This window comes from Brassica napus, chromosome A2 (genome assembly GCF_020379485.1).
Source record: "Brassica napus cultivar Da-Ae chromosome A2, Da-Ae, whole genome shotgun sequence".
NCBI classification, from domain to species: domain Eukaryota; kingdom Viridiplantae; phylum Streptophyta; class Magnoliopsida; order Brassicales; family Brassicaceae; genus Brassica; species Brassica napus.
The window spans coordinates 28064451-28080430 of record NC_063435.1 but is presented as its reverse complement, the minus strand read 5'-3'; the positions used below and the strand labels follow the sequence as shown (position 1 = coordinate 28080430).

Genomic DNA, 15980 nt, shown 5'->3' with positions numbered 1-15980 from the left:
CTCAAACACCAGAGGAGGAGGATTCATGAGTTCATAATTCAAATAATATTTACTGAAAAATTAAACGACTAAGATCAACTATTCTGTTAAATCAATTCCATAAATCTTTTATACAGAGGCAAGCAAAGAGTTTCAAAACAGTTCTATACGGAAATTTTCAAAAAGCCTAGTCGCTTGAGAAGAACAAATAGAAGAAAATGTAAAGAGAAAACTAATATACGAATCTTAACATATTTCACCTCTCTCAATCAACCTTCGTGGAACAGCTTCACTTCCCAAAATAAACCTCTCTATCTCTATAGACAAACTTAAAAAGCAGTGCAGGAGATCAAGTGTCCTCAGTTAGACACTTCGTCGAACAGCTTCACCGCAGCATCCACTCCTCGTGTGTGCCAGTACGTTTCACTTGTAAAATCTCTGTTTGCCACTCTATCAAAGCAATTGGTAAAACACATATTATCAGAGACATTCCAACGAAATAATCTTTTATGCAAATCCAAAGAAGTTGCCGAGAAGTTAATTTCTAGATAATATATACCTGATAGTCCGTAATTTCTGAGAGTCTCCTTCAGCTGCTATCTGACACAATCATCGATTTTAACAAAAGGGATGTGTCGGACTTTATAATAGTCTTTTCCTCCGTTCGACAGTTTCTTCTCCCATCCCTTTCCCATATCACGACAGGTCAAAATCTCCAAGGAAGTGATGAATCGCAGCCCATCAGGAAGCTCCTTTAACTTTGGACAAGATTCAATTTCGAGAGTATGGAGAAGGGGCATGGAGCCTTCTTCTATTATCCACTCTTCCCACTCCTTTAATCCCCAAAATTCTAGCTTCTGCAATTGAGGAAACCCACCCCTCGAGCAAACCATTCTCCTCCCACAGAAAGACTTACTCCATAAACTAATCTCTTTCAAGTGAAGCAACTTCTCTAAAATAGGCATTGGATCCTCTTTCAGATGACACTCATGTAGACAGATAGTTGTAAGGTGAGATCCTTCTGATAATCTCAAATTGAACTCATCTCCCATATACTCAACACTCAGATCTTCCAAGTTAGTGATGAATCGGAGCCCATCAGGAATCTCCTTTAATTTTCTGCAATCGTTAATCCGAAGAGTATGGAGAAGGGGCATAGAGCCTTCTTCTACTATCCACTCTTCCCACTCCTCTAATCCCCTAAATTCTAGCTTATGCAGTTGAGGAAACCCATACCTTGAGCAATCCATTCTCCTCCCACAGAAAGACTTACTCCATAACCTAATCTTTTTCAAGTGAAGCAACTTCTCTAGAATCAGCATTGGATCCTCCTTCAAACAACAATTCTCTAGATGTATGGTTGTAAGGTGAGAAGGAAAGCGTTGCGCATCAGGTAACCTTGGCATATATATCTCCAACTTCAGCTGTTTGAGATGAACAAAATTCCAAACAAATCCTTCTTCATCATCATTCGTGGGAGTATAAAACTTGTTGTCGTTATATATTGTAAGACTCTCCAAGTGTGAAAGTTTATTGAGAGATGAAGATAGAGTTTCCATAGTATACCTCTCGTATGTAATAAAGATAGAGAGAGATCTGAGCCGTGTCATACCCTTTAGATCCGTCAATCTCCCATGTTTTGTGGAGAAACACTACAAGAAAACATGCCGAATTCCGACGGAGATTCCGACGCACGACACAGCCGTCGGACACTTTGGACGGAATTCTGACCGATTTCCGACGAAAACAAAAAATCTGAAGTCGTCGGAATTCCGTCGGCTAATTCCGACGAATTTCCGAGAAACCAAGGGTCGTCGGAATATTCCGACGACTTTTCGACGATATTCCGATAAACAATATAACCGTTGTAGTCGTCGAAAAGTCGTCGGAATATTCCGTCAAATTTCCGACGATATGCCGATGAAAAGATATAACCGTTACGGTTGTCGGTATTCCGTCGGTATTTTCCGACGAATTTCCGACGAACCAAGTGACCGTTGCCGACAAATAAATATGACCGTTTTATAGCCGTTCGAGATTGGAAAATACTGACGGAATTCCGACGGAATGCTTTATATCTGTCGGTATTCCGTCGGAAAGTCGTCGGATGTCCGTAAGCAATTTCATATAAATGCAACCACTCCTCATTCATCTCATTCACACCTCATTCTCTCTTCTTTCTCTTTAGTCATAACAATTCCGTGAAAATCATGTCTTCAGGAGCTTATTATCGTTCGTGGATGGATAAACCTCATTTGGATCCCAACACTAATTTGCTTACGGAAGAATACGTTCAAGGAATTGGAGAATTCATGAGGCTTGTTCAACAGCAACCGGATGCAAAAAGTGGTATGTTAAGATGTCCCTGCTCTACTTGCAATAATAATAAGGTTATAAAAGAATTTGATGTTTGGACTCATTTGTATATGAAAGGGTTTTCACGTAATTATAAAGTTTGGTACCTTCATGGGGAAACTGGTTATGAATATGGTAGTACTAGCGAACCTCAGCCTGTTAGTGAACTTCAGCCTGATATTAGGTTAGAAGAACCTAGAACGGATATAGATTATGGTGTAGGTACTGAGCAGATGGTACATGATCATTATAGAGGGGAAGAACCAAATCCCGAATCTAGGAGATTTTTTGATATGTTAGATGCAGGAAAACAACCTTTGTATCAAAATTGTAGAGATGGTCATTCAGTCTTATCATCTGCAACTAGATTAATGGGTATTAAGACAGACTATAATTTGGCTGAAGAATGCATGGATGCGATTACTGATTTTGTCAAAGGTATTCTACCTGAGGATAACCTTGCACCGGGTTCATACTACGAGGTTCAGAAACTTGTAGCCGGTCTTCAACTACCGTACGAAGTGATAGATGTATGTATTGACAACTGCATGATCTACTGGAGAGCGGATGAGACACGAAATGTATGCAAATTTTGTGGGAAACCTCGTTATCAGGAGACGAGGGGAAGAGTTCCGATCCCGTTCAAAAGAATGTGGTATTTGCCTTTGACGGAAAGATTGAAGAGGTTGTATCAGTGTGAGCGCACAGCAAAAGCAATGAGATGGCATGCAGAGCATTCCACAAATGGTGAGATTAGACATCCTTCAGATGCGAAGGCTTGGAAACATTTCCAGTCAACATATCCAGAATTTGCGGAAGAGAGAAGAAATGTTTATCTTGGATTATCTACTGATGGTTTCAGCCCGTTTGGAAAGCATGGAAGACAGTATTCTCTATGGCCAGTTATCGTGACCCCGTACAACTTACCACCGAGCTTGTGCATGCGACGAGAGTTTTTGTTTCTCTCAATTCTCGTCCCCGGTCCAGATCATCCTAAAAGATCACTAGATGTGTTTCTTCAACCACTGATATATGAGTTGCAACAACTATGGGCACATGGTTTTGAGACATACGATGTTTCGTGCAAAGAAAACTTTCAGATGCGGGCAGTACTTATGTGGACAATAAGTGACTTTCCAGCATATGGTATGTTATCTGGATGGACAACACATGGGAGGCTATCATGTCCATATTGTCAAGATGACACCGATGCTTTCCAACTAAAGAACGGAAGGAAAACGTGTTGGTTTGACTGTCACAGACGATTTCTTCCACCTGATCATCCATACCGCAGGAGTAAGACTTCGTTTACGAAGAACAAGCAGGTGTTTGATGGTCCACCTGAGGAAGTTAGTGGGGAAAATTTGTTGAAGCAGTTTAGGGATTTTGATGCAGAAAGGACGCCAGATGTAGGTGGACATGAAAACATTCGAGTCAGTGCGGTTGGAGAGCTACATAACTGGCACAAAAAGAGTATTTTCTGGGATCTGCCATATTGGAAGACTCATCTATTGCGGCATAATTTAGATGTCATGCATATTGAGAAGAACTTCTTCGACAATCTGATGAACACAGTCCTTAACATCCAAGGTAAAACGAAGGATAATTTGAAGTCAAGGTTGGATTTAGTCGATATCTGTGATCGTTCTGAACTTCACGTTGATGAGAACGGTACGGCCCCTTTTCCCATTTATCGGCTGGATGGTGCTAGAAAAGAAGAGTTCTTTGATTGGATTACAGATAAAGTGAAATTTCCTGACGGATATGCATCAAATTTGGGGAACTGCGTTGATAGAAGCGAAGGAAAGTTTAGTGGCTTGAAGAGTCATGATTGTCATGTAATTATGCAGCGCCTCCTCCCGTTTGCTTTTTCAGCATTATTGCCACGTAATGTTCATGAAGCAATTGCAGGGATAAGTGTTTTCTTCCGCGACTTATGCAGCAGAGTAGTGACTGAAGAGGGTATTAATAATTTGAAGACAAACGCACCAGTCAGCATGTGCAACCTTGAGAAGATATTTCCTCCATCATTCTTTGATGTAATGGAACATCTTGCTATTCATCTCGCAAGAGAATTGGAACTTGGTGGTCCTGTGCAGTACAGATGGATGTATATTTTTGAGCGTTATATGTATAATAAAACGTTTTTTAAAAATTTTAAAAATATTTAACAACATTTTTCTATAATTATAAAAATTTATAATTTTGTATACATATATATATATATATATATATATATATAAATCATGTATAATAAAAATTTTTAAAATTTTAATAATTTTTTACAAATTTCCAGTAATAAACTATGTATAATAAAACGTTTTTTAAAAATTTTAAAAATATTTAACAACATTTTTCTGTAAATATATAAATGAAAACATTAAAAATAGAAATGGTTTGAAAAGATTTTTGATAAATTAATTTTTTTTTAGGTCCGAGGATGTACCCCGCCCCGCAGCCCGTCTTCGACGTAGTTCGGTGAGCAGTTCCCGTGCATCGGGATCGTCTCACGAACAAAACTCGGTTCCCGCATATATTCCCGCTCCAGCTCCCGCTGCCCCTCCCGCTGCTGCTCAACAGGATCCGGGGGTCATGCCAGTTGATCTATTGGTTCAACAACCAGGTCGAGAGCATCTCCCGGTTCTCCATCCCAACCCACGACGAGGACATAGCACTTGGTTAGTATTTTTTTTAATTTGTAGTATTATGTTTTTTTCCATTAATTAACTTGTTAACTAACTTGTATTTTTTTTAAAGGTTCACCAAGTCGAAAAATGGCATTAGCAGGAGCATCAACCAGATGATGTACTCCATGCTTCGTTTTGGATATTCAAAGTGGAGTGTGATTCCTTTCGAAGAACGAGAGTTGTGGTTTCGTCAGTTTGCGGTAAACTCTTCATTTTTTTAAAGTATTTACATTTTTTAAAATATATTTACTTATTAAATTATGTTTGTTTTGTAGCAAGAGTTCAACTGGCACTCCGATCTCACGGAAACAGTCCGTAAGAAATTCAACGAAAAAGCCATGGACTCTTATACGAAGCAGATAAACGCGTGGAAGACAGTTTGGCAGAAGAACAAGAGGCCACGGTTCATCAACGGGACGGTGTGGGAGCAGTTGATAGCTCATTGGGAGAAGGAAGAAACTGCAGAGACGTCTTCTAGGAACTCCAAGAACCGGAAGAGCGATCGTGGCGGGAAAGGTATGTATGTGCACAACCTCGGCGCTTGCTCTATGTCTACTAAGGAAGATGAACTTGTAAGTTTTTTTTAATTATTTATCTTTATATTTTTTAAATAAATATTTTATATATTCCTTGGCTAATAATGGCGGTTTTTTAGATCGAAGAAAATGACGGTAATCCCGTTGATCGTCTCCAACTCATTAAGGTGGCTCACACTAACAAGAAGACAGGTCAAATTCAGGATCCCGTGATCAAAGGTGTCGTTGATTTGGTGGAAGCTGAAATAGCAACTCAATCTCAGCCTCTCTCTGATGACGGCGATTCTACGGGAGCTTCAACCAACTTGTCCCTATTGCAAATAAATGAGATGGTTGAAAAGGTAATTTTTTTATTAATATATTTTTTTTATAATGTCGATTACTAATTTGTCTATATTTACTAACTTTAAATATTTTTGTAGGCGGTTCCTAAAAGGAAAGGAGGCCGTTTAGTTGGGTTGGCCCGCCGTGCTTCTTCGTATCCGGCGTCTTCTTCGCAAGCTCCGTATGCCGATCCCATGATTCTCGAGGAGCTACATGACAAAGATGAACGGATTGGGGCATTGGAGGAGCAGAACACCACTATCCTTTCGGAGAATGCCACTATCCGTTCGGAGAATGCCACTATCCTTGCTGAGCTGGCATCCCAGAAGAAGTTCAACGCCGAGATAATGCAGAAGCTAGATCGTTTGATGTCTTCGAGTTCTTAGTTTTTTTCAGCTTTTTAAAACTGTCTGAATGTTTTTTTCTTTCGTTTTGCATGAATTTTAAATTTTCTGAATGTTTTTTTTCTATTTCGGTTTGTATGAATTTAAATTCTATAATATTATTAGTTTTAAATTTCAGATTTTATTTATTTATTAATTAATTTTTCATATAAAAAATATATATAAAAATGCAAAATTAATTCGTATTATTAAAATTGACATTTTCCGACCAACTAAGTTCTCGGTAAATACCGACGGAGTCTGATTCGTCGGTAAATACCGACGGAGTATGACTCGTCGGTAAATACCGACGGATTACGATTCGTCGGTAAATTCCGACGACTCACCATTCGTCGGTATTTTCCGACGAATCATAATCCGTCGGTATTTACCGACGAATCAGACTCCGTCGGTATTTACCGAGAACTTAGTTCGTCGGAATCTTCAGAGGATCCGTCTCCGTCGGTATATAGTTTTTCCGATGAACTCTAGTCTCGTGTGTCCGCATCGGAATATTGTCGGAAGTTCGTCAGAATGTCATTTCTCGGTATTCGTCAGAAAGTCGTCGGAAGGTCTGACGAAATTCCGACGAATTCTTTTTTTCCGACGAAATTATACCGACGAACGCCTTCGTCAGAAATGCGTCGGAATAGGCCTTTTCCGACGAACTTCCGACGATTTTGGCCATCAGAATCTCTCTGTTTTCTTGTAGTGAAATTCTCCAACGTCTCCAGCTTGACCAGATTTCCCAATTCCAAATTTGTCTTACCATGTAACCTCTCCGGCAAACACAAGAATGTCAATTCTCGCATCTCATTCAAGATATTGGGCATGTAAACTCTAAATAGATATATATTTAGGTTTAAATAGAGTAGCTTCTTCAGATTCCGCATAGAAGAAGGCAGTTGAGTTGCATTTGACCACTCAAAATTAAGATATCTCAAGTGGATGAGCTTCCCGATGCTAGAGGGTACCTTCCCTCCTTCAAACTCGACCAAAGAGAGATCTAACACTCTCATCAGCTTATGACTTGTAAACAATAAACTTGTTGCCTTCCATCTTTTGTACCCAATAAACAAGAGAGTTCTAAGGCTTGGATTCTTCACCTCCTTATCAACACTAAATGTTTCACCAGGCCAACGTACAATAATAGCAAGTCTGCGAGATTTACAAGGAGATTTCGAATTTGCCATTGATGTATCAATGGTTTGTATGAAATTCTCTTCTGCAGCTTTGCTTAAACAAACTTCTCTCATCATGTCATGCAACTGAAGTGTTTCAAATCTTGAAGTATCAATGTCTCTTTTAGAAATAACCATGTTTCTCTTCACCAATTCTTCTATGTATCCATCTGCAACCTCCCGGATGCTGGCTCCATCGAAATCCATTGGCATTAGTATTCCTTCTGCAGCCCAGTAATAGGACAGTTTCTCCACATCTATTTCATAATCTTCTGGAAAACTAGCAAGATAAAGGAAGCACTGCTTCAAATAGGCAGGCAGCTCTTCGAAACTCAAATACAAAACACCATAAACCTTCAAATTGAAATTTCTGTCGTCAGAGCCACTCGCTCTAACGGTCGGAGCTTTAATATTCTCACGTATCCGTTTCCACTCGTGCAATGTGTATTTATTACCTAACAACGCCCCTAACACCTTAATAGCCAGTGGTAGACCTCCACAATGTCTAATCATCTCCATACCGATTTGTTTCATGTCTTCTTCAATCTTAAATTCTGCACATCAGTTACAAGAATGTTTGAAAGGATCATATGTCTTGCAAATATGGTAGTCATTTTTCATTAATTTACTATAACAGAAAAAAAAAATCCAAGTAGGCCGCCCTTGAAAACTTACCAGCTGTGTCTTTAATAGGAAATGCTATCCTTTGAAAAAGATCCCAACTTTCTTCGAAAGTTAGGCATTCTGGTTTGAAGGTGACACATTGTCTGTCTGCATGTAATCCCACTTCCTCATTGCGAGAAGTAAGTAATACCTTCCAGCCTGCAACACATTCATATTTCTTAATATTTTTTTTTATCAAATTGTGACTTTTAAAACACAACCTAATGTATGTAACATAAGGAGATTCACCTTTTCTCGGCAGAAACACATCCTTGATTAGATCCCAGTCTCCTTCTCTCCATATATCATCAATGACGATCAAAGCCTTTTGTGTTTCCAACACTCGAGCAATCTTCTCCTGAAGTTCGCCTTCCATCATCTTTGACACATCGCATTCTGGCCAGAGCTGTCGCAAGATTGTCTGCCAGACACACTTCCTTTCAAACTGTTGCGAAACACAAACCCACGCTAATCTTCTTAGAAAATGACTTTTTATTGTCTCATGACTATAAACTTGTCTTGCGAGTGTGGTTTTACCAAGACCTCCCATCCCAGTTATAGAAACCACTTGACTGCTATCCTCCTCCACCAAATAGCCAACCAATCTCTCAACACTTCTCTCTAACCCAACAAGATGGTCTTCGTCACTTGTAGGAAATGTTTGTCGCATTTCTTTTTCTTTTACCAGTAGAGACTGCATATACTCTTCATTGACAATGACCTTCTGTACGCCAAGATTCTGCATATCAAGGATCACCTTAGAGATCCTCTTACTTATAGGTTTCATAACAAACCCAAGCCCCATGCGTTTTACAGTAACGTATGCAAATCTTTTGAAGCTGCTGCTGCTTGATTCCCCGAGTTCTTTCTTCAGAAGAAAGGTTTCTATGATATCTTCTGCATCAAAAACAATTTCTTTGATGTCTTTGATAACTTTTCTCACCATTGCACTTGAATGTTTCTTGGCCTCCGCATCTTTCAAAAAGCACCTTAACGTTTCCACATCATTTTTTAATCCCTTGAACTGCTCTTCAGCTCCTTGAAATCGCTCAGTTTCTCGGACAAGGAGGTTCCAAAGCCTCTCGACTGCAAACGGTAAAAGTGCCACTGCTAGCTCAGCCATAAGTCTCCTGCTCAAACATGAAATAAGTAATCAATAACTGCTAGAGAGCAGATCTTTGAATTCATAGTCCTGATAATATTTTTCTGCAAATTCCAGCCTAGATAATATATACTATTCTTTTGGATTTAATCTATGAATGGTATGAACAATTGAGATGAAATAAATATGTAAAATACAAAAAATAAAAATCACCTCTTGAAAATCGATCGCTTTTCGACCAACCGATCTGTATAACGAAAATATGAGAATGTGTTTTAGTTAGAACGCAGGTGAAGACCTATTCATACAAAGAGTTGATTATTCTCAGTCAACACCAAACGACACAAACCAGCTGTATTTACAACGATGAGTGATTCTATTGTAGCCACTTACATTTTTTTGCTAAAAAGATAAGGAGATAGTTAGTACGTAGGGCCTCTAATAGTACGAGTTTGTTGAATTACAATGATTTGATCTGTCTAGTGAAATAAATGTTGTAACATTTTCTTTAAACGCTGTGAAAAGGTTATAATCTTGGTAAAATAAATTATAATTGGTGTTAAGATTGTTGATGTTGTGTATTTAGTTAAAATAAAGATGTGGCCGGCCGATACCATTGATGCAGTTACTGTTAGGAAAACAAGGGAGTGCTTGAATATATTTTCTAGTAGCCGCCGGACTGTTAAAAGCTGAGGCAGAGATTATCAAGATGGCAATCACAGGGCATCCTGGGGCTTATCTTCACGTTGAAGAGCTAATTGAGGTTGCAAAACTTCTAGGGTTGAATTCTTCAGAAGAGATATCATCTGTTGAAGAAGCTATTGCTAGAGTCTAGAGAAGCTGCAGTTGCAGGCGATCTGCAGCTGGCGTTTTGATCTATGCCTTGTTCTAACCAAAAAGGGGCGTGGTCCTATTTGGGATTTAGGTGCTGCAATATAGCAAGAGGTCCTGCACTTAAGCACATGGATGTAAGTTCTCGAAAGCATTTGCTTGGAAGAAAGCAAGGAAGAATCATCATTAATGCAACATGGTTCTTTCGTTTGGTTATCAAAAATGTATAACATCCTTAAGCAGGAATGCAGTAGAGTCTCGCATATCCTTGGATTTCCAAAAAAAAAAAAATTTTGTATAAATGTTAAATTTATTCAAACCAAAAAAACATTTTTGCATCCAAAAAGATGCTTACTAGATTTCAAAAATGAAGTTCCAACAATGATAGCCTCCAACAATGAAGTCCATGCCCGCATCAATAAGATGAACTTGGAAGCTTTGGCCAAGATGGTAGAGAAACTCAGTGGCTTCTTCACGGAGAATTCACACATTTCCTGGCAAGATGTCTACAGACAATATACATTATGAATTTGTTAGATACACTGGAAAGTAGAAGAGATATTGATTTTGGAAGTGGATAGAGTTTCCAAGTCTAGAGTATATATCAGGGTTTTGGAACCTTTACAGTCTCTGGAGATCATGAAACGGCATTTCATCTTAGTTTTACCTCCAAATGTGTCCCTATGTGCATATCCCTGATAGTTCTACGTGGAAAGAATGCCTAATTACCTTACTGATTAAATTTTGGACAAGGTTAGCTGATGAGATGCAGGAAGTAAACTCTTCTGATACAAAGACCACGTGTCAGAAGAAGAGTGGCAAGAGGAGGTTGTTAGAGTCGACTTTCAACGGAAACAAGGAAGGACACGTTTCTTTGTTGCATTGATTCGGATTAATAGACGTGAACCTTGTTAACCTCTGTCATCTTCTGAGCATCTTATCTTAAGCCCTGAATGCATTAATAGCTGTCTTACTGGACGATAGTCTGTCCCCAAGTCAGGCTTTGGGCTACAATACTTGTCTACCTTAGGTCTGCCTTGCTTGGTGATCAAGCCACTGAAATTTTCAACTTCTGTAGTCTTCTTCTGTAATCGATTGAAAAACAAAAGAATTGTGAAAGGCATACACTAATTCAATATTGAGTTAGTATTGTTTGTTAAGAACTGTGTTTTTGACTGAAAGCTACTACATCCATATTGGTCATCTATGTGGTACTTATACGAAAACGGTCCTACACTTCTACTAAATATCTAATCATGTACACTGTACACATAATAAGAGAAGAATGTGAAGTTGAAAATAACAAAGATGATGGATGTATCAGTGTCTCTCATAAACATTAAGTTTATATTTCAATTGCACTCTACCCCCAAGTTTATGATATGTTAGTATTTGAGAAGCAAATCTTTCGTGGAATGGAATCAACTCATTAGTAATTAAGAAACAGTTTAATCTAAAGCAAGCAAATTTAAATTGAATTTGGTCTTCGTGCTAATGTCCAGTATTTCGATTCTTCCACCTTTAATAGGCTTCTATCACTACATACATGATCAGCATCATAAAAAAAAAAAAAAAAAAAAAAAAACAACATTTAAAACTATCCTGGTCGAACACATTAAACTATCCTGGGATGTCTCTACTTTGTGTTCTTTCTATGTTTTGAGATACAGCAACATATCGATGCGCCTTGATGTTTTGATAACTTGTTGTTGTTGTCTTTTCATCTGTACAGAACGGCACAAAGCTTCGAGTGGCTGACTTCGTTCATGGGAAAGATGGGCTTGGCAACCAAAACTTCCCACCACCTGAGGAGATAGTTTCTGAGGCATTCACAGATTTATCCTCTCGGTATCTTCCACATCTTTATTTGAGCTTACTTGAACCTGTACTGCAGGATTTGGTATATGTGAGAACTGAACCTGGAGTTGCCAAGTCAGGTTGGTGTCTACTCCTTAGAACTTATGCAGTTCATCTCGGGTAAGAATATCAAGGGCTTATCCTCTGAGCTACAGTCAAATGTTATGCCATGGGATGGTTCGGCTGAGTTACTATCATCTAGGCGCAGAAGACTGAAGCTACACTGAACCAAGCGTTGTTTGACCGCACTTAAATCATCACAGATCGCTGTGGCGTCTATTAAGTCTCACATATGTAGTCGCAGCTTCATGACTTGGAACCTGAGGAGAAGGAAAAGAAGCAACATGTAGTCGCAGCTCATACTTTTCTGCTTGAATATAATGAAGCAGAAGCAGAAAGCACTTAATATTTCTCTGTTGTTGTTACCCTACGAAAGAATCAAGATCATGCATAGTAACCTATCTCTGAGTCTGGTTAATGTTGCAGAGGCAAGTCCGAGGAGATACTTGGAGAAGCAGCTCCAGTCTTTGGAGGATTCGTTTCGTCTAAGGAGCAATTCAAAGGAAGTAAAATACGATCTGCCTTTTCTAGTTGTACAAAGAGTAGATGATATATGAAAAGGATGATGACGTTTTTTTACACTTTATTGACGACATGGCAGCTTTTCCAAAACACACAAAAGACTCGATTAACGACTTTATTGACGTTGGACTTTCTTCCTCTGAAGCTAATAAGCATCAAGACTCGATTATATCTAGTAAAATTCTCCAACTGTGGAATTTTTTTACTTAAGATGAAGATAATGTTCACACATTTCACTCTGTATTTGATAGGATCCTTTTCATTAGCACAGTCCCTAATAAGATCATATAGCACACAAATTCATCAAAAGTGAGAAAATAAACATTTATTTCAAATGAAACAAGCTCAGTGCTCACCTCCCTTAATACATATCTCAATATCTAGTTGAACGCAGTTCTATACTAATATAAGAATCTTAACATATTTCACCTCTTTCAGTCAACAAAGGTTACATGAGAACCTTCCTCGAACAGCTTCACTTTCAAAAAATAAACCTCTCTATCTCTATAGACAAACTTAAAGCAGTGCAGGAGATCAAGTGTCCTCAGTTAGACACTTCGTCGAACAGCTTCACCGCGTCATCCACTCCTCGTGTGTGCGAGTACGTTTCAGTTGTAAAATATCTGTTTGCCACTATATCAAAGCAATTGGTGAAACACACATCATCAGAGACATTGCAACGAAATAATATTTTATGCAAATACAAAGAAGTTGCCGAGAAGTTGATTCCTAGATAATATATACCTGATAGTCCGTAATTGCTGAGAGTCTCCTTCAGCTGCTATCTAACAGAAGGGATGTGTTGGACTTTGTAATAATCTTTTCCTCCGTTCGCCAGTCTCTTCTCCCATCTCTTTCCCATATTATAAAAGGTCAGACTCTTCAAAGAAGTGATGAATCGCAGCCCATCAGGAAGCTCCTTTAACTTTGGACAAGATTCAATTTCGAGAGTATGGAGAAGAGGCATGGAGCCTTCTTCTATTATCCACTCTTCCCACTCCTCTAATCTCTTAAATTTTAGATTCTTCAATTGAGGAAACCCACCCCTCGAGCAAACCATTCTTCCCCCACAGAAACAACGATTTAACTGAACATCTTTCAAGTGAAGCAACTTCTCTAGAATCATCATCTGATCCTCTGTCAAACGAAAATCAATTAGAGATATGGTTGTAAGGAAAGAAGGCAAGCAGGTTTCCAACAATCTAATACTTGATTGACCAACAGCAAGATCGTGCAAGGAAGTGATGAATCGGAACGGAATCTCCTTTAATTCTCTGCAAGACCAAATATCAAGAGTATAGAGAAGGGGCATGGAACCTTCTTCTACTATCCACTCTTCCCACTCCTTTAATCCATAAAATTTTAGCTTCTGCAATTGAGGAAACCCATCCCTCGAGCAAACCATTCTCCTCCCACTGAAAGATCGATCAAGTAAACTAATCTCTTTCAAGTGAAGAAGCTTCTCTAAAATAGGCATTGGGTCCTCTGTCAAACGACAACGACTTAGAGATATGGTTGTAAGGTGAGAAAGCAAGTATCCTTCCGACAATCTCAAATCGAATTCATCTCCCACATCATAAACAATCAGATCCTCCAAGTTAGTGATGAATCGCAGCCCATCAGGAATCTCCTTTAATTTTCTGCATCCGTAAATCCAGAGAGTACAGAGAAGGGGCATAGAGCCTTCTTCTACTATCCACTCTTCCCACTCCTCTAATCCATCAAATCTTAGCTTCTGCAATTGAGGAAACCCATCCCTTGAGCAATCCATTCTCCTCCCACAGAAAGACTTACTCCATAACCTAATCTCTTTCAAGTGAAGCAACTTCTCTAGAATCGGCATTGGGTCCTCTGTCAAACAACAATAAGCTAGCTCAATGGTTTTAAGGTGAGAAGGAAAGCGTTGCGCATCAGGTAACCTTGGCATATATATCTCCAAATTCAACTGTTTGAGATTAAAAAAATCCCAAACAAATCCTTCTTCATCATCATTCGTGGGAGTATAAAAACCGTCGTAGTTATCTATAGTAAGACTCTCCAAATCTGAAAGTTTACTGAGAGATGAAGATAGAGTTTCCATGGTATACCTCTGGTCTCCAATATAGATAGAGAGAGATCTGAGCCGTGTCATACCCTTTAGATCTGTCACTCTCCCATGTTTTGTGGAGAAACACTCCAATGTCTCCAGGTTGACCAGATTTCCTAATTCCAACTTCGTCTTATCATGTAATCTCAACGGCAACCACAAGAATGTGAATTCTTACCGTCTTGCCATGTCAACGTAGTCTACATCCATTTATTGATGTTATATATCATTTGCCCATGAATATTTATCAAAATCAGAAATTTAACTACGAGTTCAAGAAGATACATAAACTGTTGAGGAAATGCTTAATGTTTGTTGTATGGTTGCAGGGAACTCAGTATCATAACGCAGTCCAGAAGTTCATGGATGTATGCAAGTTGAGTGAATGATTCATGTTTTTTTTTCTTTTTTTTGCTGAAGAGTTTCATGTCACTTTCTCTTGGCCTTGTTTCCCTCGTCATGTCTGAGCGAACAAGATGTGTTTTGTAATAATAATTTTTTTGGTTTAGAAAGGAAAAACTTTTAACAAAGAAACAGGAAATGAAAGTATTTACTATTTAACCAAAACAGAAATGATATCATGTCGATAAGAGAAGTGGCGTACATCACCTGAGGACAATAATCTTAAAATCTTGTGAAGCTAGGCAAGAACCATTAGATATGTTATTTACCTACGTGGCAGGACGTTAAGAGGAAGTCATCTGACCCCATACAATTTGAAAATTAGTTTAGTTTTTTATTAATTTTTTTTGTGTTAGGATTAACTAACATTATTTCATTTTTGAATTCAATAATAAACTAATAAATGTATAGAAAACTAGAATATATTAGCTAAATTAAATTCTTTAAAATATTTCCAGGAAAAAAGTAAGCTCACTAGAATAAAATAAAACTAATCATTTCTGTTGATTAGCTTATAGCCTTATATTTTTGAATTTTTTACCTTCTAAGACACTTTATGTCTTTGGATTTACTCTCTAAGACACATTGCACATGTCACACACTTCTTCCTTAGTCATTGTCTTCTATACCCTTATGGTAGAGAAAGTAGAAAAACTAAACCAGAACAAAATCCTATACATCGGTTTATGTCTTTGTACCAAACCAATTTCTAATTCAAATTTACACATTTCTCTCTCTTTTACGATTCTCTCTCTCTTTCTCTCACGCCTCCTTGGGGCGATTTCGACCAAACCCTAGAACTACTCTCTTCACAGTCTCTCCTTCGACGGTTCCAGCTAGATCCTTTCATCTCTTTCCCTTCTTCACACAATCTCTGTTACTCCGCCTTGCGGCGATTTCGACCAAACCCTACAACTAATTCTTCACAGTCTCTCCTTCGAAAGTGAGCTCCATAGATCCTTTCATCTCCTTCCGTTCTTCACACAAGCTCCGTCACTCCGCCATTCTCTGA

The 15980-nt window shown here is 38.6% G+C and overlaps 3 protein-coding genes across 3 annotated transcripts; all 3 read right to left on the bottom strand.

The window, feature by feature from the left end:
- Nucleotides 1-69: 69 nt before the first annotated feature.
- On the bottom strand, nucleotides 70-2371 carry LOC106404323 (probable disease resistance protein At1g58602). Its single transcript, XM_022706082.2, has 2 exons — nucleotides 539-2371; nucleotides 70-429 (listed from the first exon to the last, which is right to left on the bottom strand). The coding sequence occupies exon 1, from the start codon at nucleotides 1587-1589 to the stop codon at nucleotides 576-578; it is 1014 nt and encodes a 337-aa protein (XP_022561803.1). The 5' UTR covers nucleotides 1590-2371; the 3' UTR covers nucleotides 70-429; nucleotides 539-575.
- A 4087-nt stretch (nucleotides 2372-6458) lies between these two features.
- On the bottom strand, nucleotides 6459-9599 carry LOC111207748 (probable disease resistance protein At1g59620). The gene is made up of 4 exons (XM_022706072.2): nucleotides 9424-9599; nucleotides 8358-9238; nucleotides 8121-8267; nucleotides 6459-7999 (listed from the first exon to the last, which is right to left on the bottom strand). The coding sequence occupies exons 2-4, from the start codon at nucleotides 9229-9231 to the stop codon at nucleotides 6819-6821; spliced, it is 2202 nt and encodes a 733-aa protein (XP_022561793.2). The 5' UTR covers nucleotides 9232-9238; nucleotides 9424-9599; the 3' UTR covers nucleotides 6459-6818.
- Nucleotides 9600-12788: 3189 nt separating this feature from the next.
- Nucleotides 12789-14804, bottom strand: LOC111207750 (probable disease resistance protein At1g58602). The gene is made up of 3 exons (XM_048746471.1): nucleotides 14568-14804; nucleotides 13225-14331; nucleotides 12789-13113 (listed from the first exon to the last, which is right to left on the bottom strand). Exon 2 carries the CDS (start codon nucleotides 14321-14323, stop codon nucleotides 13262-13264), a length of 1062 nt encoding a protein of 353 aa, XP_048602428.1. The 5' UTR covers nucleotides 14324-14331; nucleotides 14568-14804; the 3' UTR covers nucleotides 12789-13113; nucleotides 13225-13261.
- Between the last annotated feature and the right edge of the window lie 1176 nt (nucleotides 14805-15980).